Source organism: Anneissia japonica, unplaced genomic scaffold (genome assembly GCF_011630105.1).
Source record: "Anneissia japonica isolate Jap-2015-1 unplaced genomic scaffold, ASM1163010v1 scaffold287579_len849171_cov184, whole genome shotgun sequence".
Classification (NCBI taxonomy): Eukaryota; Metazoa; Echinodermata; class Crinoidea; order Comatulida; family Comatulidae; genus Anneissia; species Anneissia japonica.
The window spans coordinates 159,999-185,699 of record NW_022755335.1 but is presented as its reverse complement, the minus strand read 5'-3'; the positions used below and the strand labels follow the sequence as shown (position 1 = coordinate 185,699).

Here is a 25,701-nt window from a genome sequence, read left to right as displayed (position 1 = left end):
GATAATTATTGAAAATTAAAAATTTTTTCTTGAAAAGTAAAAAAAATAAAATTAAAAAATATATTGAAAAGAAAGGGAATTTGAATAAAGCGGGAAAGAAAATAATAATAATAAAAAGAACTCAGCCCCAACCATCATGGGACTGAATTGGTCTTGACCTTCTATCTATAAAAGTCCCTCCTTGTCCCCTCTCCCTTTTTGCCCTTCTCCACTTCTATTTTAATTTTCTGGATTGTTCACATACAAATGAGAGTATGTTAAATTATCTTACATTTAGAAGGATAAAATTTGATGTTTTTTTGTATATATGCCTCATAGACAACTTTGGTTTGTACGGTACTGTACTATAAATATATCCATTAACCATAAATGTGTTATGTGATAGAGATGCTACAAACATTTGTGATAACAAATACCGTATCCGCGTGAATAAGTGCCCGTTTAAATAAGCGCCCCTCCTAACGTGAAAATTTCCTTAAGCACCCCGTTTGAATAAGCTCCCCCTTCTAATTTGAATAAACGCCCCCTCAATAATTCAATCAATCCTGGACTGTGGATGTTGGCATGATTTGAGGTGTGGAGTGGAATCACATTCTTCTTTAGACAATATCAAAATGAGGATATTTATCTTGGACAGATGAGGGCTCCCTAGACAGGCAGTATATTTCCAACTTTCATCTTCTTACATTTTTCTGTAGCCTAGTCCACTGCTTTTCCAACAATTTGCACCTAACTAACACATTCTTATCTGAGTTTTAAAGAAAACCTGCAATGATCATGCCATCCTGCTAATCTCTATCAGCCGATGGTCAACAAGCTAACCACCACCACTAATTTCATCTGCAATTCAACTGTAATGTAATACTGTACTCGCAACATTCTTGTCACGACAAGCCATGCTCTCTGGACGATTATCCATTCTGCCGCACCACCATTTGTAATTTGCTGTTTCCTAATGTCCTTATGTAATCGTTTTTCATTTTAAAATGTGCCTGTTCAAATAAGCACACCATTTGAATAAGTGCCCCTCAAAAAGTGCAAAAAAAAAAATGTTTTAAGTGCCCGGGCGCTTATTCATGCGAGTATGGTAATGTTCATTTTTTAATTTAATATTCAATTTTATCAAACTTGCATATTACAAAAACATTGGCTGTACTCAACGTTTTAAGAGAAATAAGTGATTTTATCAATACTATTATTATACATTGTATAGTACTATCCAGATAATATTTTTAAAGTAGCATAAATGTGATCTTTCAAAGAGAAACACTAATCCAATGAATAAAAAATTAGTATTAATATATTTTATGAAAATATCATGCTGTGTCTGTAAATAGTGAATTAGTTTCAAGATTTCCAAATAGCGAAGTGCATTGCAGTATGATCTCTGCTCTAGGATAACAAATGTTGGATTTAACAATTAATTTTATTATTCTAAATGGAGAATCTGAACACATTATTTCATTATGTCAAATTTGTGACGCAAACAAGGTGTCCCCGAGGATCGTTAAAATCCATCCCAATGCTACTATTAATATTCATCCTAAAAGTTTTCTTTGGCTGAACTCACAGAATTGACAATTAATAACAATGATAGAAAAGCATATACGCATGAAGAAAGGTATCCATAAATTTGATTTATTTGAAGGTGTCTTGGCCGAGTCTGATTGGCCTATATCTTATCTTGAGTGCAAAACCTCTTCAGGCTGTATGCTGCTTTGAGTAGCTTCAAGTATTCTTAGCTGTTGTAATAGCTGTCCCACACATTTAACAATTAGCACAATAATTTCCTGCATTCAGCGGCATGTCATGATAAGGCTTTGCACGTCAAAGAGAATGGTTATGGGTTTAAGGCTAATGCCTGGTCATATTGCTTGCATTCTTGAGCAATAATACATTTATTTTAAGAAAAATATATTGAAAGAAGATGTATCCTGGGGAGAATCCTTGTCTCCCTCCTCCTTGACAAGTTCATATTCATTCTAAAAACATTCATATGAACCAGAGTCCTGGGTTTAAAGCTTGCAAATACCATTTCAAGACTAACAACCACTGTCTTAAAGCTGCATTACACTTTACCGGTATTCCATCTTGTAGGTGGTTAGTTGCTCATCTATAATAAATTAGGAATGAAGTATTAGTTTAATGTTTATGAATTTCTCTTGATTTCTCAGTCCCGCAGATCGAGAAGAGGTTTCAGTCTTGTCCCTACTCTCGGCAGGATTTAATCGTCGTTTTGTTGAGAATACCAATACAGGAGCATGTTTAAATGAACTATTACAACTGGAGCATGGAGAAGTGAAAAATCACTTCCGATTCAGGTATTGTACGCATACCGCTGATTGATTGATTCATATATGTTGCCAAACGACGCAAGTAATGTGGCAACAGTTTAGTATACTAATTTGTTTGGTTTGATGAACAAAAGCATTGACGCATTACATAATAACTGTAAAGTTATTCATGCAAAGAAGATTAGACATTTAACTTTGTTTCACTCATGTATATAAATGATTGTTTTTGTGATGCTAGTTTTATGCATTCAAGGCTCATTATTTATATCGTTAAGCTCGATTAGACATTTAACTTTGTGCCACTCATGTATGTAAATGATTGTTTTTGTGATGCTAGTTTTATGCATTCAAGGATCGTTATTTATATCGTTTCTATACAATTGGTACACGCAATCGCCGACAGTTTTCAGTGATGCTGGATGGTCGGTCAAATTGGGTTTGTGTTGGGGACTGCTATGCAGTACACAGATTGCAGGTAGCGATTTTAAGGAAACCAGGCTGTAATGTTTTCATTATCATCATCATCATAATCATCAATATCATCATCATCACTGCCCCCATCATCGTTTTTCGGGGAAATAATGAAATAATTTAAAACAAAAGATGTAAATTAAATATGTGTATCTTGAGCAAGTTGTGTTAGTGCTAGGTTGTGTCATGGTAGTCAAATTAATTCGCTACTTCCTGTAACTAAAGCCCTGTCCAGTCTGTCAAATTTTTTTGGACAAAGCTTTTGACATGCTTAATATTGTCATGATGACATCACATCATGATCATGTATAGACAAATCATGACTATATATTGGCATATATCTGTTTTTTGTCAAAGAATATTTGATAGTCTTAAGAAAAGTTTCGAAATGAACTATTGAAGTATCAGAAATAGAGTTAGCAATGTTGTGTTGAATTATAGGGCTGCAGCAGCTCTGTTTACTGCCTTAGAAAAGACATCCGACCGAGTTCAGATCACCGACGAACAGCATGTTGTTCAGTATGTGAACACAGCGTATGAACACTTCATCGGTTTATCCAGTGAGGAGATAGTTGGCAAGGAGTTATCTGACATACCACAAAGTGACAAGAACAAAACAGAACAAATGGACACAATACATTCACAGCTTAAAAAAGGAAAGGTAAGTTATCACATCATCATAATCATTTTTTTTCATCATTCATACTTCAAACATAGTCACCATCATTCGTTAACATCAATATTTATCATTGTTATCATCATCACTATCATCATCATCGTCATAGTCGTCATCATCAATATCATTCTCATCATTATCAACATCATCATTTTCTTCATTAACCATAAGTCATCATCATCATATACATCAATACTCTCATAATCATCTTCAGTCATCATTATCTTCAATATCATTATTATCATTATTTTAATTTTTTTTTTAAATTAATGTTTGTCCGTAGGCCCTGCATTTTGACCATGATTTCATTTAGGGACACTTTCAATCCTCAACTTTTATGTAAAAAAAAAACTATGACTTTTATTTTTTATTGTTATTATAGTCCTGGGAAGGAACAATGTATTCAAAGAAAAAGAACGGAGAAAACGTTGCACAACATGTAAACATAATCCCAGAACAGGGATATGGAGGGTGAGTAGAGACAGTGGCGTATTTATTTACACTGAGTACATAGGCTTCCTGTAGGCCTATACCAGTTCCGAAAGTTGGCCTATGTAATCTACGTTGGTTTTGTCATAAAATTGTCTGAAATATTTCATTAGGCATGGACCATTCTATGTTCTCTGTTAACTCAGTTAACAATTCATAAATGACATAAGCTCTGAGCGCGAGCCCCCTCGGACCCCCAGAGGCCTTCACCCCCTGGACTCCGACTGCGGGCCCTACGCGTCCCCTTGGCCCCCCAGGGTCTATGTGCTCGCTTCGCTCACTTGTTAGGGGCCCCAATAACAGTCGCGCCAGGACCCCACAAACTATGTGAAGCCACTGAGTAGAGAAACACCGATGGTCACTTATCGTTTAGGTTACTGAGGATGCGGCACAAGGGATGTGGTTAGTTAGGTCACTGAACTTGTAGTTAACAGTTATTCTAAACTGTGTCAATTTCACAACCTGTTGTTTTCAACAAGCTTGCTACCAATTCATTTCCCATCCAATTAAAGTACAGTTTGCTTAATTCAATTAATATGTCTTACATTGTGATATTTAATAAATATGTAAATAAACATTCTTTTCACTTGGGAAAAGAACTAGTGTTTATGAGATTTATAGGAACAACAACATTAGGATCTTTGTGTAGGTATAGCCACATAATACAATGTTATTAAGTGACATAATAATGTGGTGATTAGAAACTAATTAAAAATATTTTTATGGAAAAAAGTGTGGTTACATCCCTGTATCAAATTGTTTTTTCCCTTCAGAGCCTGGCTTTAAATTTATGGAGTCTTTACTACATGGACATAGACCCCACCCCCAATGCATCAAATTTGTTCCACTAGTGGGTTAAAATACTAAAAATGACCATTATGTTTTCATTGGATTAAGGGATATATTTCTGCATTCTGGGATTTCATTTCGCATTCTCATTTTTGCACCTCACAAGCCGAAATGAGCCTACGTCCCTGACAAAGATTCTTAGAGTAATTTCATTCATTTTCAAGAAAAGTATATTGAAAAAGTAATTATATGTTTGTTCTAGTTTCAATTAAATGCTGAACAAATTTATATTTTATTTTACAAGTGTTTTGTTGGGTCAACACAGGTGTCTTTATGAAAATTCTTATGATTAATATTTATGCGATTTGCGAAAACATGTTTTTAATTTTTCAAATGATCCAGCTGAAAAATGATTTTAAGGTTTTAATTTTTGATTGCTTGATGCATCTAAGACGTCTGTCTGTTCAAAGAAACATGATTCTAATGAAAACAACAGTGTTTGTATTATGTATATATACATTAATTATAGGACCCTATACATTAGTGAGTAAAACAATAATGGAGAATGCAGTATGCTTGATAGAAGCATACATCACTTAACAAAACTGGTGATGGTCACTACTGCATGTGTGTGGATTAGATTGGATTTATTTTATTTTATTTATTATTTAGGCACACAATACATGTACCAAGGATTGTCAATAGCGAACATATTACTCTCCTACTTGTCAATCCCTTTCACAAGACAAATATACACGCACGATGCTTTACACAAACTAAATCTCAATATGAGGTTTAGGGAGTGGAGTTGTTTTGGTCATGAGAAAAAAATCAAATTTTGAAATTCTCAACATAAAACATCAAAATCAAAGTAGAAATAACAACATAGTGTAAAATTTCAGGATAACACTTTAAGCATTTCTGCTTGTTCCCGAAGGGGTCCTTGTGAGAGAATAATACACAAAAGAAAATGACACATTACATAATTATATAAAGAATAAAGAAATTGATAATAAATAGAAATATTACCTAGTGTAAAATTGACCATTTGCTTGTTAAAATTGCATAGGATTGTTTTGGTGTTTACATTTACAAAAGTATAGGTTGTTTATGATAAGGCTACTATATAGAAACGATATCTACTTGATAATTTTAAAATTATCTCAACAACATTTCAGCAGGCATAACAACACTCTAAAATTTAGTGAGTCCCAAAAACAAACAAGCAGTACACCAGATCAAATAATGATCCTACTAGTAGACTGGAACAATTTTTAAAATATTTACTAACGTTTCAGTAAATTATGTGAGTGACAACATTCAAGTAACTTTATTCATCACATATGAACGTGAAAATAAATCAACTGAGGAAACACCTAAGCTTCTGTTCACTCTGTCAATTTATCTAGCTTAGAGCGTGACAATATTACTGATCCGTGCATTTCCTCTGCTAATTAATAACCATGTTTGGTTTTAGCCAGAAGTAATGCATGAGAAAAGCTAACAGTCCTGTCATTTAAATGTCTTATTTAAAATGTTCCGTGTGATGGAACAGATTAATATTGTACTGTATTCTTTCCTGCAGTGGAGCATGATAAAGGGGAGAAGTTCAGGTACAAGGCCACTGTGAGAGTGTTTGCATATACAATTATACAGTTAGATTTTGAATACCTGTATTTATAAGATTCAATGACTGGTAAAAAGAAGGGTAGAAAATAGTGGCTGCACCGCCAGAAAAAATTTGGGGGAATTGTTCTTCCATCAGACAATCATGGAATCCAACCCCCCGGCATTGGATGCTACAGTACGTGCAACCAAATTGATTGTGTTTTCCAGATTTCTATGATACTAAACTAAATGCATGTCCTTGATTTCCACAAAGGTTTTTATTCTAGGACCCTGACTGGAGGCCTTAGGGGCCTTTGGTTCAGACCCTGTCAGACTTGTTGAGCCCTATCTGCAAATTTTCTAGAGCCACTACTCGTATAATTGTGAACGATAATATATTAAGGATATCGATCGTACTCGCGCGAATAAGCTCCCCATTTGAATAAGTGTCCCTCTAACGTGAAAAATTCCTTAAGTGCCCCGCTTGAATAAGCGCTCCCTCAATAATATAAAGATTTTCTTTTTAGCAAGTCAATAATCCAATCAATCCTGGGACTGTGGTTGTTGACATGCTTTGAGCTGCAGAGTACACTGGAATCACATTCTCCTTAGGTCAAAGTCAAAATGAGGATATTTCTCTGGGATAAATGAGAGTTCCGCTCCCTGGACAGACAGTATATTTTCAACTTTCCTCTTCTTACATACAGTATTTGTCTAGGCCTCATCTGAGTTTTTAAGAAATGGCCAACAAGCTTATAAACACTACCCACCATTGCATTTGCTATTCTGCTGTTATGTAAATATTCACAGCATTCTTGTCATGGACCATGTTCTCTGGACGATTATCTTTTCCTCTACAGCACCATTCATAATGCCCTTATATATATAATCATTCATCTGTTTCCATAAGTGCCTCCTCAATTTCCACTCTGTTTTCAAAAGTGAAAAAAAATATATTTTAAGCTCCAGGGCACTTATTTGCACGAGTACAGTATTCCTTAATGCCTTTGTTGTTTTTGTATTGTTTTCATGCAGTGTTTGACTTAATGAATATTCAGACAGGTTTGCAGGCTGTGCCACTTTCACCTTGTCTCATTTATCACCCAAACCTACAAAAAAACATTGTGCATTGGACTATATCAGATTTGAATTCCATAGACAGCGTTGCTCTACTCAGTAATCCATAACAGAGAAACCTGCTATAGTGGACTTTCTATTATAAACTCATTAAGTGCTTTAATTACTAGGTATTCATTATGTGCTTAGGTCATATTCAAAATTCAGAAGAGTGTGTCTTCATTAGCGATCTATGAAGATTAATCCCAATGGAACGTGATTCAATAGCTGGTGACAATGCATGTCATGGTCTTAGCAAATGTTGGTAATGATTAGTTAATAGGGCTCAAAAATTGTTAATGATGCATTCCGAGATTGATAACACTAGTGTAACAATAAACTAAATGGTTGTACTGGTCATGTAAAACCTTACGGAAGAGAACCTTAGAAAATAATATTATGTGTACAGTAGTCCAACTCACAGTGGAATCCATCTTGTGCTGACTACATCTTTTGTTTTGCAGATCAATCAAACCATTGATAACTGTTATGGACTTGAAAATCTCAGTAATCAATAACATAGCTGATAACCAAGAAAAGTAACTGGAAAAATGCTCTTAAAAACAAGTGAAATTTATTAAAGATATCATCTAAAACATGTGTTTAGGTTAGCAGGGAAGATAAATTTTATAAAATTTAAAATACTAATTTAAAAGCATTTACATTACATTACTATATGTCTGTCGTTCTAGGAAAGTACGACAACTTGTATATGTGAGCAGAAACCAATATCATCAGGAATTCAAGGATGGTTTATCAGGTAATATTATGTATAATAATTTTTAAATGATTTTGCTTTTTAAGTATTCTATTAACACTAATATTACACATGGGTACTATTTATATTTCTGTTGTTATCAACATCATTGTCATTGACACAACCGTAGTCAAGCGTCATCATCATATTAATTATGTATCAAATCACCATTCACCACCATCATATCATTATCATCAACAACATTATTATGTTTATTTATTCAGTTAAGTTGTCATGGTCTCTATATTATTTATCGTAACCATAATTTTTATAGCATCATTCAATGTTGTTGGCATCATTATTTAATCAGCATTTATCATCCATTTTCACCACGTACATCACTAATCTTACTAATTTTTTTTTTTGTAAAAATAATGTACTGTTAACTTAAAGGAGAGTCTTATAGAATTATTTGTGTTACTTTCTGCCGTTTGTGGAATTGATGTCCGTCACATTTCCTGTAACCAAGTTCAAGAAAGATCAATGCGGTCTTGACGTCAAGAGGACACAGTTAAAATTCAACTCAGTTTTTTAGTAGCTTCCTTTACAAGTAGATTAATCCAGCATATAACCTCTTAGCGTCGAATTGCTGTATATCAGTATTGACCTCGTCTAAACTTACCTATCTAAATGGCCGGCAAAAATGTTCGCTGTTTTCAGATTGTAACCCATAAGTGAATTATTAAAGGGAGATTCTGGAATAATATTTTTCTCTAATTTATCATTTATTTCTAACATCTTTTAAGTGATTATTTGAAAAACCTGATTAAAAAAGATGCAAATAAAACAGAGAAATGAAGAAATGATATAGCTATATTATTTGATGTTCAGTTCAAATAAAATCAGCTTTTTTCACTTGCTTGGTAGTCTGTTTCAAATCCATGATTTAAAAAATGTCATTAATATTCATGAGTTCAGTCCTGTGTGTAATAGGCAGAATTGACCAAAAGTCCTTAAATTTAGCTACCTAGGCTATGGTTAAAATACAATATGAATTCTCTCATTTTATAAATTTTTGCAATTTTCATGAAATAACCATTTCTACAGATGAAAATTATTGTTTGATTTATTTTTTTACCTGCTTTATGTTAGTGGAGAGAGTTTAGATTATGGTAATGTTGTTTTTATGTTGTTGCTGCTGCTACTACTACTAATGTTGTTGCTTTATTGTTATTAATCTTCAACATACACATCCTTTCAAAACCAGAAAAATCCCTTCCCCTTCACCATTACCTCTCATTGTCCCTAGATCTTCTCTCCAAGGTCATACTTCATGATTTCGTACTACCTGTTTTTCTTTTAGCTTACCATTCTTCCTTAGGCTTGGCCCCCCCTCCCCCACTATTACATTGTAAAACTTTTGAAATTATAATCACTCTTGTCATAGTATATATGGAGGAAAAAAATGTAACGCAATAACATTGCATAAATGCTTCAAACGAAACAAATTTTCTATAATTACTTTTTTCTGTACATCTCAACAAGTATTACATTTCATTTTGTCAGAGAGTTATGAATGGTCATCTGACAAAATATTTTTCTAAAGAAAATAATTTTTTTAATAAAATGTGTGTGTCTGTTCGTTTTGTGATTGGATATGTAGATAATAGTCTTCGATGGTTTTTCAGTTCAATAAAATTTAATTGCATATAGAATGAAACATTAACACAATATTTATTGTCATAAGAATAGTGTAACTTTGGTAAGGTGTGATTTATATATGCTTGACATTTAAATATTTTAAGAGATGTTCTTTAAAAGCTTTTGAATGACATTTTTAACTTTTAAATATAAAAGTTTACAAATGTATGCATTAAAGTACTATACATACATTTATATGAATTATATAAATATTGCGATTAGAATTCAAATGAAATTTACCTTAACTTTGCATTTCAAATAAAATCCAATCTTCAGGATTATTACAAAAGTATTGTTTTATTGATTTTATTTTCTTTATTGTGAATTTGTTCAGTAGGTTACCGAAATCCAAACGAAGTGAACTAATTAATATTTATTAGCCCTGTTCAGGTTATGGAGACATTTATTTGTGTTTGACAATTTTGTGCTGACATTCCTAAATGAGCAAATATGGTGATTACTACAGCCATATTTTACTATTTTACAGATTCTTATGATATAATGAGAAACAGTGGGGTGACGGATTTCAAAGCCTTTCATAAGAGTGGATATGATGGATGTTCACTAGCAAGTGACCCAGGTATATATGATAAAAAAAAATCATACTTCTAAACAAACATCACCATATACAGGGAAAAAATATACCCCCCCCCCCACCTGCTTTTTTCAAAGGATGTTGAAGGTTCTTGCAGAAGCAGTGGGGAAACATATGGGGCATTGGACTTTAAGTTGAAAGGTCATTGGTGTGAGACTGGTGCTTGTCATACTGCTTGTGTTCTTGGGCAAGACACATTATTTGCATTTGCCTCTTTTCACCCAGGAGTATTGATGGGTACTTGATACGAGGTGAATGATTCGGAATGAAATTAGTAGTGCTGATTACAACTAGGAATACTCCGCAGGGAGCGGAGGAGGTTGCACGTTGTGTATAATTGATTCTGTATCCAATCACCAGGGGGAAAAAGGTGCCTTGAGCAATTTTAATCGATATGTGCACCATATAAATCCTATAAAATAAAATAAATAAATAAACTGACGTGTTATTGTACCAAAAGGACAAAACATCACTCCTATGATATTTTCCTGACGCAAACTCGCATCGAAATAGCACTACTTTGTTGTTTGTACTGTATTTTCAACAGGTAATTTAACTAGAAGACCGTCAATGGCCAGAATTCACTCAATGATGATAGAAGCCCCCATAACACAGGTAAGGAGATCGAGTTGTGAGTTTCCCAATAGCTGAGGTATGGCTGCTTGAGCAAAGGCTGAAGTGGATACTTATATTAAGGCCTTGGTGTCTGTATCCTGCACACACTGGGCCAGAACCAAGCAAGACACAGTGGAAAAATAAACATTTTAAGTAACAAAAGAGAAACGTGGATGGAGTTAATATTTAAGGCTTCTATTTTAGAGTAAAACTTCCTATAACAACTACCTGTATATGGTAATCGGTTTTGGATATTCCATATTTAGGTAGGGGGGTGTATGCCCTACCCTGGACAGTGGAATATCCGCCACTTGATGGTAATTATTTATCTATTAATACTGAATGTCTTAGTTGAGATTACTATAAATGGTAAGTGGCTGTCGTGAGACCATGTATAGAATAAACCTAGTATAATTGTAAGACTGGCTGTTTGAGAGCAGCTTAAAATGATTTATCATCTAGGTTGGTATATATATTTTGTGAAAAATCTAGTAACAAATTACCTGCCTGTACAGTTATATGTGCCAATATGTTGTTTTGCTTTTACAGTACTTGGTAAACTGCCATATCGTGTTTCACTGGATATAATACGCCCACATTTTGATTCCCATCCCAAGCGATAGCATGTTCTGTTGGAAAAATGCAGCAAAATTGTTGATTTATTTTTAAAATGTTATATTTGAGTGTAGAGGTGCAGTCTATAAGTTTAATTGTGTTGTGTGCCAAATAACATTATTGTTTAGTTTTTTGTTTATCATTATTATTATTATTATTATTATTATTATTATTATGTTGGTTATGATTATAATTGTTTATTATTAATAGTGATAATGTAGTGTTAATTTAACTTCGTCATTTTTATTCAGTTCGTTTTCTTATTCGTCCTTATATTTATTCACAAACTGTTTTAACTCCATTGTTCAATGAATTGACTCTCTTCATATAGTGCTACGTATCACTACTCTTTTTTAAATAAGATTGTCAGCGTGTATTCTCCACACTGACAATGGGTGCAGATCCTGTCGAAACATGTCTGTTTTATACAGCCTAGCAATTGCTAAAATGTTTGCTTATGCCTGAAATGAGCATCATATATAGTGTCATAATTGTTTTAAAGTTTATTATTAATATTATTATTATTATTACTATTACTATTATTATAATTAGTCTTGGTGTTGGATCTGTGATTATGTTTTATCCACTGAGTCATCACAAATGACGAATTAACCACAACAAATTGGAACCATCAACCTTCTCGTGTCTATATAGGTCAACAAAATTGGCGTTTACTCAGTACCATGGGTAATTAATTTGGAATCGGGCCAGCACTTGCTCTTTCCCTCTTGGCCCGAAACACTTCCCGTTATTTGTCCCACATTGTCACTCATGTCCCCAGGTTCCCAATCTGTCAGTTTTAACTCTGTTCCATTGACGTACTTTCATTCCATTGTATATCCTCCCCACAGGTGATAAATATTATTAATGCGGCGCAGGAGAACAGCCCGGTCACGGTCGTTCAAGCCCTAGATAAGGTCTTGGAAATTCTGCGGTCATCAGAGCTCTACGCACCGCCATTGAACTCCCAAGCTAATGAGGAGGATCAGATGACAACAGACTTGGTCGGCGGTTTAATGACTGTAGGTTTTAAAATAATAGCCTTGTTTGTTTTAGGGAGTTTTTTGTTTTGTAAATTTCTGAGTTTTCATTTTAATTGAATATGGAAAAATTTTTAATTGATTTTCTTAATACAACTTTATCTTATTGGCTTTTAAATCCAATGTTATTTCAACAACTTACCTAAGTTTAATTCCATGTTAAACAATTTTTTAAATTTTATTTTGAGAATGAAAGAATGTTCTCACGTGACTACCAGCAAAGTTCTACTTGTGGGAAAATGTAACAGAAAAAATACAATGTACACCTAACTGAATCATAGACAAAACTGCTATCATTTTAAAAGTAAATTTAGAAAATGCAATGGACTAAACTAAAATAGTTTTAAAGGTAAAGAGTTTTTTTTTTCCATCAACATTCCAAAAGCTCTCATTAGCATACAAACTTTGTGTCTAAAAATGCTGTGTTGTATAAAATTAAATTTGTTTAGAAATTGGTTATGCAAAATTGGTTGTTTTTTAATGTTTAATATTTAAATATCTACTGCAACATAGCCATACAAACTGTTTAAATACTCAATTTCATATATTCTTCGTTGTTATTAATCCGTTTATTGAAATAAAAATTGCTGAAGAAAATGGGCTAAGAATACTAACTATACAACATTAATCCAGTTCAGACTATTATTTACTGCTGACAACTGTTTGCATAGTGATGGTTGGCATAGCAACACTGAATCTAGATGATTCATGTTAATGTCATTGGAAATTACCTAGCAGTTGAAGGAAATACGAAGAGTTGTTTTTATTATTTAGGAATGTCAAAATTAATGAATAGCTTCCGAATTTTCATCATAACGAGAGAAAGAGAAAGCAAGCGGTAATTACAAAACGTTAGGTTAGTGTCAGTTGTATCTGAAAATATCGGAAGCTTATCTTTTTTTAGAAAACATTGGAACAACTCGGAACAACAATTGAAGCATAGTATTTCTTCCACTTTCATGAGTAAATCCCTCATCCCCAAAATAAATCTCTAAACAACGAGACTTACTTGTCTTTCATTTTATTGCCAAGATCTCAATTATACAGGTTATAAAAATAGTAAACTAAAAGATGGTGATAATTTTTTGTTGTTTTCTTTTTCAGCATAGTGGTTTTGCATTACAACGCAAGATGTCTGGACCAGAGGCTACTATTACAAGAGGTAACTTGTAGTATTATTACATTGCACTCATTCTCTTCCTGTGAAATTTTGCTGTTTCACTTATAATTTGACCATTTTGCACACTACTCAAACTCTCTCTTCTACTTTAATCTTGCTCAAACTGTTACTTATTCTCCAGAATTCCTGACTGCCATCATCTATCACATAATCTATTCATGGAAGTACTTGAGACTGATGAATAGAGTCCTATCCATCAGGGTTTTTTTGTCATACTACAACAGCTATATTGTCAGCATAAAATGTATCATGTAAAGTAAAAATTTTTTTCAGTAGCATTTGTTTGATTTTGTAACATTACATAACACATAGATTCACCTTCGAGAGAAAACAGATAGTTCGTAACATATATAATATCAATACTGAATTTGGTTTGGTTTGTGAACATAAATCTTTTGTCAGATGTATTTATCTTATTTCATCTTGTTCTTTGTAAATATGAAAGTTGGCTTTGTCTCCCGGAATAAACATATTAATCAGAGTGGGAAGTCGCCAGTCAATTTACCTAGGATCAGGTGTAGTAACTGAATCATAACTCCCTTGGCTTTGATTTGGTTAAGATAGGAAGCTACCGGGGGACTTACCAACAGCTAAGCTTAGTTTTCCTGCTCTTGTTGTGCTCATTATTCACTTAGGTCAACATACATGATTGCTTGCCAGATATTTGTTCATAATAACGTAATATGAGATTATACATTTAGACATTTCTTTTCAGGTTTTTCTTTTCTGTTAAATCTTGATCATCAAGAATTTATACTTACTTCATTGACATTGACACATGTACAATGTACTTCCATCAATAAATATTTAATAGATAAGCAAAGTTTTAGCGGTTAAGAACAAAAGTAGTAATTGTAGGTGAATTTTCATCAGTATGTTGGATAATTTGTACATATCTACTACAATATTTTGGTTTTTAATATTCCTTTTGTTAAAAATTGAAGTCTCACAACCTTGAACAATTTAAGGGGCTAAAATGTACAGCAGAGGTAATGTTAATGATCGTAAGTTGGTGATAGTGTTTTATTTTCCATGAGGGCAATATCTTCCATTCTTTGGAACCTGTCATACATTTTAACAGCTTTAGGTTCATGTTTTAGGTTCAAATTGTTAAGATTGATTGCTGAAAACACCAAGGGTTATCTATTTCTTCTTATTTTAATGAGGCAAACAGACTGTCAGCAACATAGCCTATGACCAACATCAACAAACTTGATTCATATTGTCGTCTAGATGTGTGTAGTTCATCTGTATGATCTGTTTTAGTACTAGAATTCTGTGTTCCTCTCAAACCTTCAATACTTCATTTTAAGTAGAGTTAGACTCAAGTGGAGGTACTGTTTTTAAGTTTATTATATTTTCAGACTTTTCAGACTAATAATGAAGCAAAGACAAGCCAAACCAGTCACCCTTTGCAAAAAAAATCAATTTATAGTTATTAATACAGGGTTGAGCAGTAAAATGAAAGTTATAAAATGGTAAAATAATAATTTAAATTCAACTTTTCGTTATGAAGTTACAGGAGTTAAAACATACAGCTGTTTAAAGAACATTTGAGAAATCAGCCTTCAAAGTTTACAAATTTCTCAGAGCCCCCACTTAACCATTGTTATTTCACCATCATTCCCCATGTCAATTGATCTGGTACCACACTAGATACAGCTTAGTCAAGAAATGCCAAACCAAGAATTGTAATTTCCCTCTAATATCTAATTGAGTCATATAAGTTTCTATAAATTGCAAGTTCTGAGAAGTCATACTTAATTTGCCAATAAGAAAGTCGTCTTCACTTTTTCATCAAAGTCTCTTGCATCATCAACTGAAAATAGGAGAATGCAAGCCAAGGGACCCCAAAAAAATGTTAAAATACATAAACCACAAATGAATAAATAGTAATACAGATAATACTTGATTAAAATGTAAACAATTTTTTTATTCGAGGATTGCCATTTTAGATAGTTTAATCACTGTTTATGAATAATTTTTTATTAAGAATTTCCGATGGACTGTGGATAATCTGTTCAATATCAAGAATGTTTTTTTTTTCTTATAAATTACTATATTATTTAACTTTCACTCTTGTTACATAGAAACATTTGTTTAGTCTGTGGCAGGAAATCCTGTGAAAATCAAAATCCTTTTAAAGTATCGCTCATTTGATCAAACTGCTAATTTCAGAGTGATGAAAACGTTTAATTTGATTATATTTGTGGAAGGAAATAAGCGGGTTACAAAATATGGCAGGTGTGTTTAATCACTGAACCACTTCTCACGTGCTCAGTACCTTTAAGACTTCCGAAAGCTAGATCCCTCCTCATTTGCGTCTTGTAACATAGTTACGCATGTATCTATAATATCAGCCACCCTGTCTATCGAAGCATGATGAAGTTTTTGCCGAAGGGTAGGTTAATTTACATATTATGTAATTATGTCTTTATTTTTTAATGCTCATATTCTATAATAATAACATCTTATTTTCTTTGTTGCTGTTTACTAAATGGAATTTTTTAGATCTTTGATAAAGTTGGACAGCTGTAATCAAGAGTTACCAGTTTAGAATAGGGTGAAATATTTATTGAATTTGTTGGCTTGTAGCAAATATGTTGTCAGTTTTGTGCTAAAGTAAAATGGATGGATCTAGTATTGAATAAATGAGATTCTCCTTCTCATCAAAATACTTCAAATACATTTACACAGACCTCCCAAGTTGGGCAAAGCTACTTCATGGAGATCTTGTTTAATGCGCTTTCTTAACACATCCTTTTTGTATTTTGCTGTGGGCAGTGATATTTATGACTTGAAGGCAACAATTAATATTACAGTGGTAAAAACATGGTAACATTCTAAAGTTGCAGGTAGATGGGTCAGTTTTTAGGTGATTTTTGTTTGCTCTTTAACTGTTAGAGACTGTATTATTTGTTATTGGTTTGTTTTTTTAATATATTTTAACAACTTGTATGGAACTTGTGAGGACTGCATGTATTTTTAAACACTATTGTTGCAAAGTGTGGCTGAGACATGTTATTTTTAGCCAAACAAGGGTCACTGAAATCTGGAACATGGAATTGTTTCCCTCCAATTAAAGACCCCTCCAATTTAAGACCAATTTTCTGTGGTCCCAAATTAACAAAGGTTTTATCTTTATTATTCTAATTAGAGACCAAAGCTGCTAAAGACCATGAAAACCCTATTCTTTAAAAGTGGTCTTTAATTGGAGGGAGACCTCAATTTTTAAAATGCAGATTTTGTTAAATATTCCCAAGTAATAGATTAATAAAAGGTTGGTTGCTGACACACTTCTCATTCGTATGCTGTGCTCATAGCAATAACAACATCCTTTATCTTGTATTTAGGTCAAACATGATTCCTATCATTATTTTCTTATCAATCATCCCCATTTTATACAACTGTCATCGTAATTGTATATACATTCAACATTCAAAATAACATTTATTTCTCTTTCATTTATGTACAATTTGTAAAGAAAAAGTTTAAATATTAATTTTGAAAGAGAGGCTAAGACCCAAAAACTGCCTGTATCACAAAGAAAATAATCAATATATTGTATAGATATGCTGTTGGAAAATTGAACTTGAATAAAATGAAAACATTTTTTAAATATCAGTGATTATAAATGAATTTGACATATAGGTAAAAAAGGACTTATTTTTAGTTTTAGATTATATAAAATTTAACTAAATTCCTCAATATCATTTTCTTTGTTAATATTAAATTCTATTTTGCAGTTATTTCATCATTGATGCCAAACAATTCTGGGACATACATCAACCAAGTTGCCCCAGATATTAAGCAGTTGCTGCTAACAGATACATATTGGGATTTTGACATTCTTGCACTAGAAAGAATTACTCTAAATAGGTGCGTACTGTCCTTCCTATATATGTATATGTATCTGTCTATGTACATAAGAATTGATTAATATTGCTAATTCTTCCATCGTACTACAAACGAAATCTTCAACAAATACATAATTTCAGAGAAATTGACCGTTTAAATCCCATTTCCTCTCCATTGATAATTGAACATTCCTCCTGCTCTTAATTAATTGTACTTGTTCACAGATTAATCAAGGTGGGTGATTGTGCCTTTTGATGTATTCTCTTCTTCTGCTTGTGATTGTTGTTAATATTAGGTATGATTACATACCCATTGTTAAAACAAACTTTGTGGGACTGTGTAATGGAACATTTCTGCTGCGCTCAATTCTGGTCATTATATGTCTCGTTATTATTGGTCATGATGTAAGTCATCAGAATGTCATCATGATGTCATGTGACCATATTTAGGCATGTCACATGTTTTTGTTACAGAAAATCTGATAGTGAGGGCAAAGCTTTACAGTAGCAAATGCTGAATGATACTCAGAGTTGTAATGGTCTATAAGACACTTACATGTGTATGTTCAATTGTCTAATTATATTTAATTAATCTTGTAGTACTATTGTATTTTTTCGTACATTTGTAAATTATGTTGATTAGATTACAACCCATATATGTTTTTCCCACCTGAACTCTAAAATCTAGATTAATTTTCTACTTTCTTCTGGTTTATTATTTACAGGCCATTAGTAAACCTTGGGATGAGCGTGTTTTTGCGGTTTAATGTCTGTAGTTATTTGAATTGCTCAGAGACCGTGTTACGCAACTGGTTACAGGTGATTGAGGCTAATTACCACTCCTCGAACCCGTACCACAACTCAACCCATGCTGCCGACGTACTGCATTCAACAGCTTACTTCCTCAATAAGGATAAGCTGAAGGTATATCCAACCTATTACTTTATTATTTTATAAAAAGCTGATGGCAGACTAAATAATAGTAAGACCAACTGAAAAGAAATTTTGTGCCGCACACACTCGGCCAACCAAAAAATCTTGAATTCTGGATGTTTTTAACCATTATATAAAATTTAACTAAATTATATACTGTATATATGAATTATATAATTGTATTAATAATACTTAAACGTTTTATAATAATACAGTATTAATAATAATACTTAAACATTATATTGTGTTGTTAACTTCAGCAATGTTTTCAAACGTATGACGAAGTAGCATCTTTGATTGCGGCAACAGTACATGATGTTGACCACCCAGGAAGGACAAATTCATTCTTATGTAATGCAGGGAGCGAACTAGCTATCCTTTACAATGACACGTAAGTAATCAATCATCATTTTATTAAGCCGGGTACTCACGCCGTCGTCCTGCTTCGTCGGCCTGTGAAGAATGCAACGCAATGACGTGCGCTACTGATCGTTTTTAATGACAATCCGTTCTGACTGCCACCAACAATCGGCAGACGGTGTCACGTCGTCTGGTGCTCGCAAGGAGTGGAGTTGGATTCGTCGTGCGACGGTCGGACAACGCACTGAGTGTCCGGCTGTAGTGGAAATGGATGGGGCAGCAGTAATTAATTTGAGAATGTTGTGCTGTGGTGAAATGTAGATCAGTATGTAATTGAACACTGCAGCAAATTGTGCCGTGAGTGTGAAGCAGCAGTAAATGTCAGTTCCAAGAAATGAAGAAACTTAATTAAATAAAAATAATATTTAGAAAAAATAAAATTAAGAGTAATAAAATAAATAAAAATTATGCACATAGTTTGATAATGGCGGATGAGAAATGGGAAAAAGGGCAAAAGCCTACAGTTTTTAATGAAGTTAACCCTAACACTTGAAGATGATATCTTATCATTTTTTTTTATTGGCCCTTATCAAATTTTTAAAATTTTCCGACAGAGCGGTGTTGGAAAGTCACCACGCTGCCTTGGCATTCCAAATTACGACCAAAGAAGATAGATGTAACATATTCAAGAACATGGATGTGTGAGTATTCTTTTGACTATTAAAAAAAAACTAATAATGGTATGGCAATGAGGTGATGGTAACGACGATGATAAAAATAATATAGATAATTTATATTAAATGTACTGCCTTATATCTCTCCATGGCAAAACCATGTGAGGTTTTTCACGGTATATATTAGTTCACTCATTAGACTTAAGGACTTTTTAAATTTAAATTTTGTATATTAGCAAAAAATAGATAGTTTTAGATCTTTGTCTCATTGGGAAGTCGGTTTCTTTCAGCACTGACTATCGCTTGTTACGGCAAACCATCATTGATATGGTGTTAGCCACTGAAATGACCAAACATTTTGAACATCTCAACAAATTCAGCACAAGTTTTGTCAAGATTAATGCAGAAGATGGCAGCTCAATGGTTCGTGTTCACTTGTTTATATTTAACATCATTATCATTACGCTGAAAATAAAATATGTTGTTACCCAAGCCTCTTTAATAATTACAGTAGTTACATTATTATTATTATTATTGACATTTTTTATAATTGTTGCATTATTTTATAATCATTGCTGATGTGATTCTACGTAGGTGAGTGCATCTCCTGGTGGTTCATCACTCGCATCTGACTGCCTGGTAACACCACAGAACCGCACTCTCATACGACGCATGCTCATCAAGTGTGCAGACGTTTCCAATCCCACAAAGCCTCAGGAATTGTGCGTCGCATGGGCTGGCAGAATAGCTGAAGAGTATTTCAGTCAGGTATATGCTCACTTCACTTTATGATAGTTGAAAAATAGGTTTTATCCCTTCAACCACGTAATATTTTCTAATGCAGAGATTTTCAATTTAATTTGTTGTATTGATACGAAAGCTATCATCGATCAATATCTGCTTAAACAATCACAAAATTTTCAATAGAATATTCACAAAAAAGGGATAGAATAATACATTGGAATATTAACAAATTTTAAGACCAAGGCATCCTTGTAAACCTTTGAGTGAAAAGTGGCAGTACCAGCAGAGGAGGCAGGAGGTCCCCACACATCAGTAATGACTTGTCTGACTAAAAAAAAAAAATTATCAGCCCCCTTGTTAGACAACATTGCTTCAGAATGTATATCCTAGAGCCACATGTTTGAGGGAAATTGGTTTTTAATGGGAATTCATTACAATTCATTCCATTACAATCCTACTTTCATTCTTCCCACTACATTCTTTTATATTTCTTGCTTTTTATTTGCAACTTTTTTTGTCTTTTTAGACAGAGGAGGAAAAGCGACGGGGTTTGCCTGTTGTTATGCCAATCTTTGATAGAGTTACCTGTAGCATTCCAAAATCCCAAACTTCATTTATTGAATATTTTATTAATGACATGTTTGATCTCTGGGATGGTAAGTAAATTGTGGATAATCACATTGTATATTTAGTTACGTTATGATATACGATACGATGGTAAAAATGAAATTAGTGTTGATTGATTCAATAGGCAAAAACAGTAGTGCATGCAATTGAGAAATGTAAAGGAAAGAATAAAAAGATAATAAAAAAATACATTCTGTGAGAGAATCATACGGGTTGGTGGGGATCTCAGGATCAAAAAGAGACCGCCATGACCCACTAGCTAAAAAGAAAAGGGGACAGCGCTGCCCTGAATCTGAAAAATAACCAATCTTCCAGTCGCTCAAGAAGGCCCCCCTCCCCACTAATACATGACATATCAACATTCAGTAGAGGATAATCTTCAAATATAGTTATGTTGTAATTTAATTTTCTTTGCATATTTAAATTATATACATAGGCACATGGATTAATTATATTAATCATCAGTGAGGGGTTTCTCAATCACTACTTGACCTGTAATGACATTAGAAATGAACCTTGGCCTGACTCTAATTGAAGCACCCCCCCCCCCCACACTCTTTAAGCACCCCCCCCCCCACACTCTTTAGTTTGCAAAAGTATCCTCGAAAAAAAGCCCATAGGCTTCTTCTCAAGATAGCTTGGTCTTCTTTTCAAGATAGTACATTTACTATACATACACAGTACATGAATTTCAAGGAAACAAAATTAATTAAAAACATGCTTGATTTATACAGTAGTTTAGGTAATTTAATGCCAGTTTATACACTCCATAATACACACTGGTGTTACAGGGGCCCTATTTATTTTTTTATAGTAGTAATTCCCAAAATTTACAGCATTCATTTTGAAAAGAAGCCCACCTTTTCATTAGTTTGCAAAAGTAGCCTTGAAAAGAAACCCATCCAAAGGTTGCAAAAAAAAGGGGGCTTCTATTAAAGGTACTGTGTGTCCATTGTATTTTAACACAAAAAAAAATGGTTTTTTTTCTATGTTTCAGAGTTTGTCGATTGTCCTGAAGTTATTGCCCACCTGCAGAGTAATTATAAGTATTGGAAAGACATGGAAGCAAAAGAACAAGAAAAGAAACTAGAAAAGACAGAATCAAATGAAAACTCAATCTGAAACTTTTTAATACAATTAAGAATGTATTTATTTAAAAAATACTTGGAAGATTCCATTATTTTTTAGGGATAGTTTATGATTATGGAGTTATATTGTTATATAAATTTAGGAGCCAACTCAAATCGCTTTGTATAGAAATAGAATAAGATGATTTTAATGCTGTATCTCACAGCTTTAGATTTATTTTTGTACGAAGTAATCATTGATGTTAATTTAATATATCTCTCTGACGATGATGTAAAGAAAGAGAGGAAATAAGCCTGGTGCTATTACATATTGGTATAAGCATGGAGGAATTAGTTTTCTAAACTAATTCCTTCATGGACAGTGTTTATATTATTCCATGGACATACAGGCTGAGATGCTGGTGGGCAGACAGTCAGTACAGCCATACCCCTAACTTAGGGCTGTCAAGTTAGAAATTATGGCAGATATATTTTTTACATTTTCACTAGAACAGCAGCCAATATATTTTTAGGTTTTACATGAAATAGAAAATGTTGAAGGCTTCAAACAGGTTTTGTTGGCTACTGAAAAAAGTATGTAAATACCCATGTGACTTTTCCTGGCCTGCAAACATGGAACGTTTTGTAAAGAATAATGCATTGTAAGGAATATAAAACTGTGATAGTGGTGTGTATACATGAATGATTACTTATTGGAAGTAATGACATTTTATTAAGGAGCGGTTTTAGGAGATTATAAAATTCTGATTGTATTTTTACCGACCAAGAAATCAGGATTTTATAATTTAAAAAATGTTATAGTTTTGTCATCTGGGTTTCTGAAAAGGATTAGGAATTTAAGGGAAAAAGTAAAAAAAACCAAAGTGGTCATCTATGACCGGATCTGATAACACCCAACGTTTGTCGCAGTTTCTAGTTTCGTGCTAGCACCCAGAATGTCCACAATTTTTTTGCAGCCTATGAAAGAAAGATAGATTGATTGTAAAATATTAATTACTAATCTAACTGAAAAGTGTATCAAATTTATTTTAAAAATACAAATCCCAATATTATTAAACTGTTGATTTTGGAAGCTGTTTTCTCAGACCTACATGGCTAATATCATGGACTTATTAATAAGTTCTTATTAATAGTTTCATGCTAATTTCCAATAAATTAAATATTCATAACTTTGCTAATACTTAACCAATTTCCATCAAATAAACAGTTTTAAAGAAGACTTATGTAAAATTTTGAAATACCCGAAACTTAATTTTGAATTTTTCCTACAAACAAGGTTTTTGCCAGAGCCAACCAGTATTTATTTAATCCAGTTCCAAGTTTGTTTGAGTGAAACCGCCTATTGGAATAGGGACCATCTTAAGATGTTTGAATCACCAACCCATTTGACAAGGTTAGGGATCAGCTCAGAATTGTTATATCTCCAAGATGCTTGACAGGGTTATGGATCACCTCAGGATGTTTATGCGCCTCCAACCCATTTGACAGGGTTCAGTCAGGTTCGCATTAAATTAATAATGTAACTGCTTGTATCTGCCACCGTAATGGGGGATAAAATTCCTTATCATCGACAGTTTGAGCAGTCAAACATTTAAGGTGTAAACTTTTCATTAAGACTTGACAATGACAGAAGCCAAAAGGTCTTTTTGATTTTAAACATGTTGTATTTATCTTTGTAAAATATATGTTAAATTATATATGTAGAAAATAGTTCAAGGCATACATATAAAATATCATGTACCAATGAAAATTAATTTGAATCCCTTCCTTGCTGAGAGGAAGATGTGGATGAGTAGTAAAGGCAGATAGAGGGAAGAGGTTAGTGAACCATCTGAGATTCTTTGAAAATCATGGTATTTTTTTACAGATATTTTCATATGAAACACAAACTGTATATAAAAGATTTAACATTACCATAGTATGTACAAAGAAAGAGAATTATTTAATAATGTATTTTAAGTCAGATTGTTTTCCCCAAATTATATTCACAATTCTTGAAATCTTTATCACCTTGCAAATGCAAATATAAAATTTGATAGTGTCTTACAATGGATATATTTCATTGCCTTTTGCTGTTAAGTATTCAGTTGTCCATCTTTATGTGAATATGGCAACACAGTTTTCCATCTGTCCTGTTCAGATTATCGCCAAATATTATTTGAAAAAATCATGTGACATACTGTACCTAAATATGGTCATGATGACATCACATTATGACCATATATAGCCACATCATGACTATATATGGGCATACAACAGTTTTTTGTCAAATAAAATTTGATAGTGTGGACAGGGCTTCCACACTATCAAATCTTATGATGACAAAAAAAAGGTGATATGCCCATATTTGGGTGTAGTCTAATATGACATCATCATGGCCAATTTTTTGTCACAAAATATTTAATATGTGAACAGAGCTTTATATGGTTCATTAATAGCTTACTAATCCATGTTAGAATTTGGATTGTTATCCATCTTTTTAATGGTATTCCTCAAGTTTTGTTGCTTTGTAGATTTATTTCAAAGGGGGATGGGGTGTGGGTGAGGTTGTTATCAAGAAAATACAGTAATTTCATTCAAAAACTAGTTTCTTCCTATGTTTATATACTTTTATATTAATTTGTATATACTTTTACGTTCATAAATTTTATGGAATTTTTATGAAATGTCTTATTTTTGGAATATTTTTAGTGGACTATAATTGTTACACAGATAGGGAGGCAGATGAAAATGAGAGACTGTAATGTACTTCTGAGTACAGTAGGGTACTCAACAAAAAATGGGGGCCCAAAACAAATTGAATTGAAAACCAGTGTCTGGCTAGTAGTAATCAGGGGCGGATCCAGAGATGTCCAAAAGGGGGGGGGCCGAAAGTGGGGGCCGATCGAGATAACAATACTTTATTGATTGCCCCAAAAACCACCTCTGAGGCCTTTTGGGTGATCAATTTTTTCTTTTTCTTTTTTTTTTTTTTCTTTAATTTTTTTAACTTTCCAAAGGGGAGGGGGGACGGTCTGGGTGAACCACCTGGATCTGCGCCTGGTAATAATAGTGTAACACGCCTTCCCACATCTCTTTAATGGTGTAACACTTTCCCTACGTATCCTTTGTATCAATCCAAAGGCTGTGAAGGTTAAAGAATCAGGTTAAAGATAGCTGTGATTTTATTGTTATTGAAACATAGACATGATCTCATGATGTAATATATCAAACGAAGAAAATATATGAACAGAAATTTATATTTTTGGTCTATTGTTTACATTCTTTTATTTAATGTGTGGATGTTGTTAACAAATGTGTATAATTGTTGATGAAAGTCGCCTAGGTGTACCTACAGTAAGACTGTTATCTGGCATTATGCCAAAGCCTCTGAAATACTTCTTGTTCATAAATGCTAACCCCAAGTTCAGCTACTCTATTTTATATGAAAATTGCCTGTGATTTGTTCATGTATGGGTGTAATGTGACATCATCAGGTCTGTGGTGGCAGACATGATTTGCCACCAAGGGGTCTGACATTTTGGACTGGGGT

The 25,701-nt window shown here is 33.2% G+C and overlaps 1 protein-coding gene across 3 annotated transcripts in view; it reads left to right on the top strand.

Moving 5' to 3' along the window:
• Positions 1-24,444, top strand: part of LOC117123375 (high affinity cAMP-specific and IBMX-insensitive 3',5'-cyclic phosphodiesterase 8B-like) — a 56,168-nt gene extending 31,724 nt beyond the window's left edge. For all 3 annotated transcript variants that reach the window (XM_033269267.1, XM_033269271.1, XM_033269270.1), the window contains 16 exons: positions 2,175-2,321; positions 3,207-3,426; positions 3,824-3,912; positions 8,136-8,203; positions 10,329-10,421; positions 10,984-11,051; positions 12,518-12,688; positions 13,811-13,868; positions 17,633-17,765; positions 18,469-18,667; positions 18,937-19,067; positions 19,651-19,737; positions 20,001-20,133; positions 20,305-20,478; positions 20,981-21,110; positions 22,079-24,444. In XM_033269267.1, the coding sequence (XP_033125158.1) occupies positions 2,175-2,321; positions 3,207-3,426; positions 3,824-3,912; positions 8,136-8,203; positions 10,329-10,421; positions 10,984-11,051; positions 12,518-12,688; positions 13,811-13,868; positions 17,633-17,765; positions 18,469-18,667; positions 18,937-19,067; positions 19,651-19,737; positions 20,001-20,133; positions 20,305-20,478; positions 20,981-21,110; positions 22,079-22,203 (2,026 nt within the window). In that variant the 3' untranslated portion in view covers positions 22,204-24,444. The remainder of the gene's footprint in view (positions 1-2,174; positions 2,322-3,206; positions 3,427-3,823; positions 3,913-8,135; positions 8,204-10,328; positions 10,422-10,983; positions 11,052-12,517; positions 12,689-13,810; positions 13,869-17,632; positions 17,766-18,468; positions 18,668-18,936; positions 19,068-19,650; positions 19,738-20,000; positions 20,134-20,304; positions 20,479-20,980; positions 21,111-22,078) is intronic.
• The last annotated feature ends 1,257 nt before the right edge of the window (positions 24,445-25,701 follow it).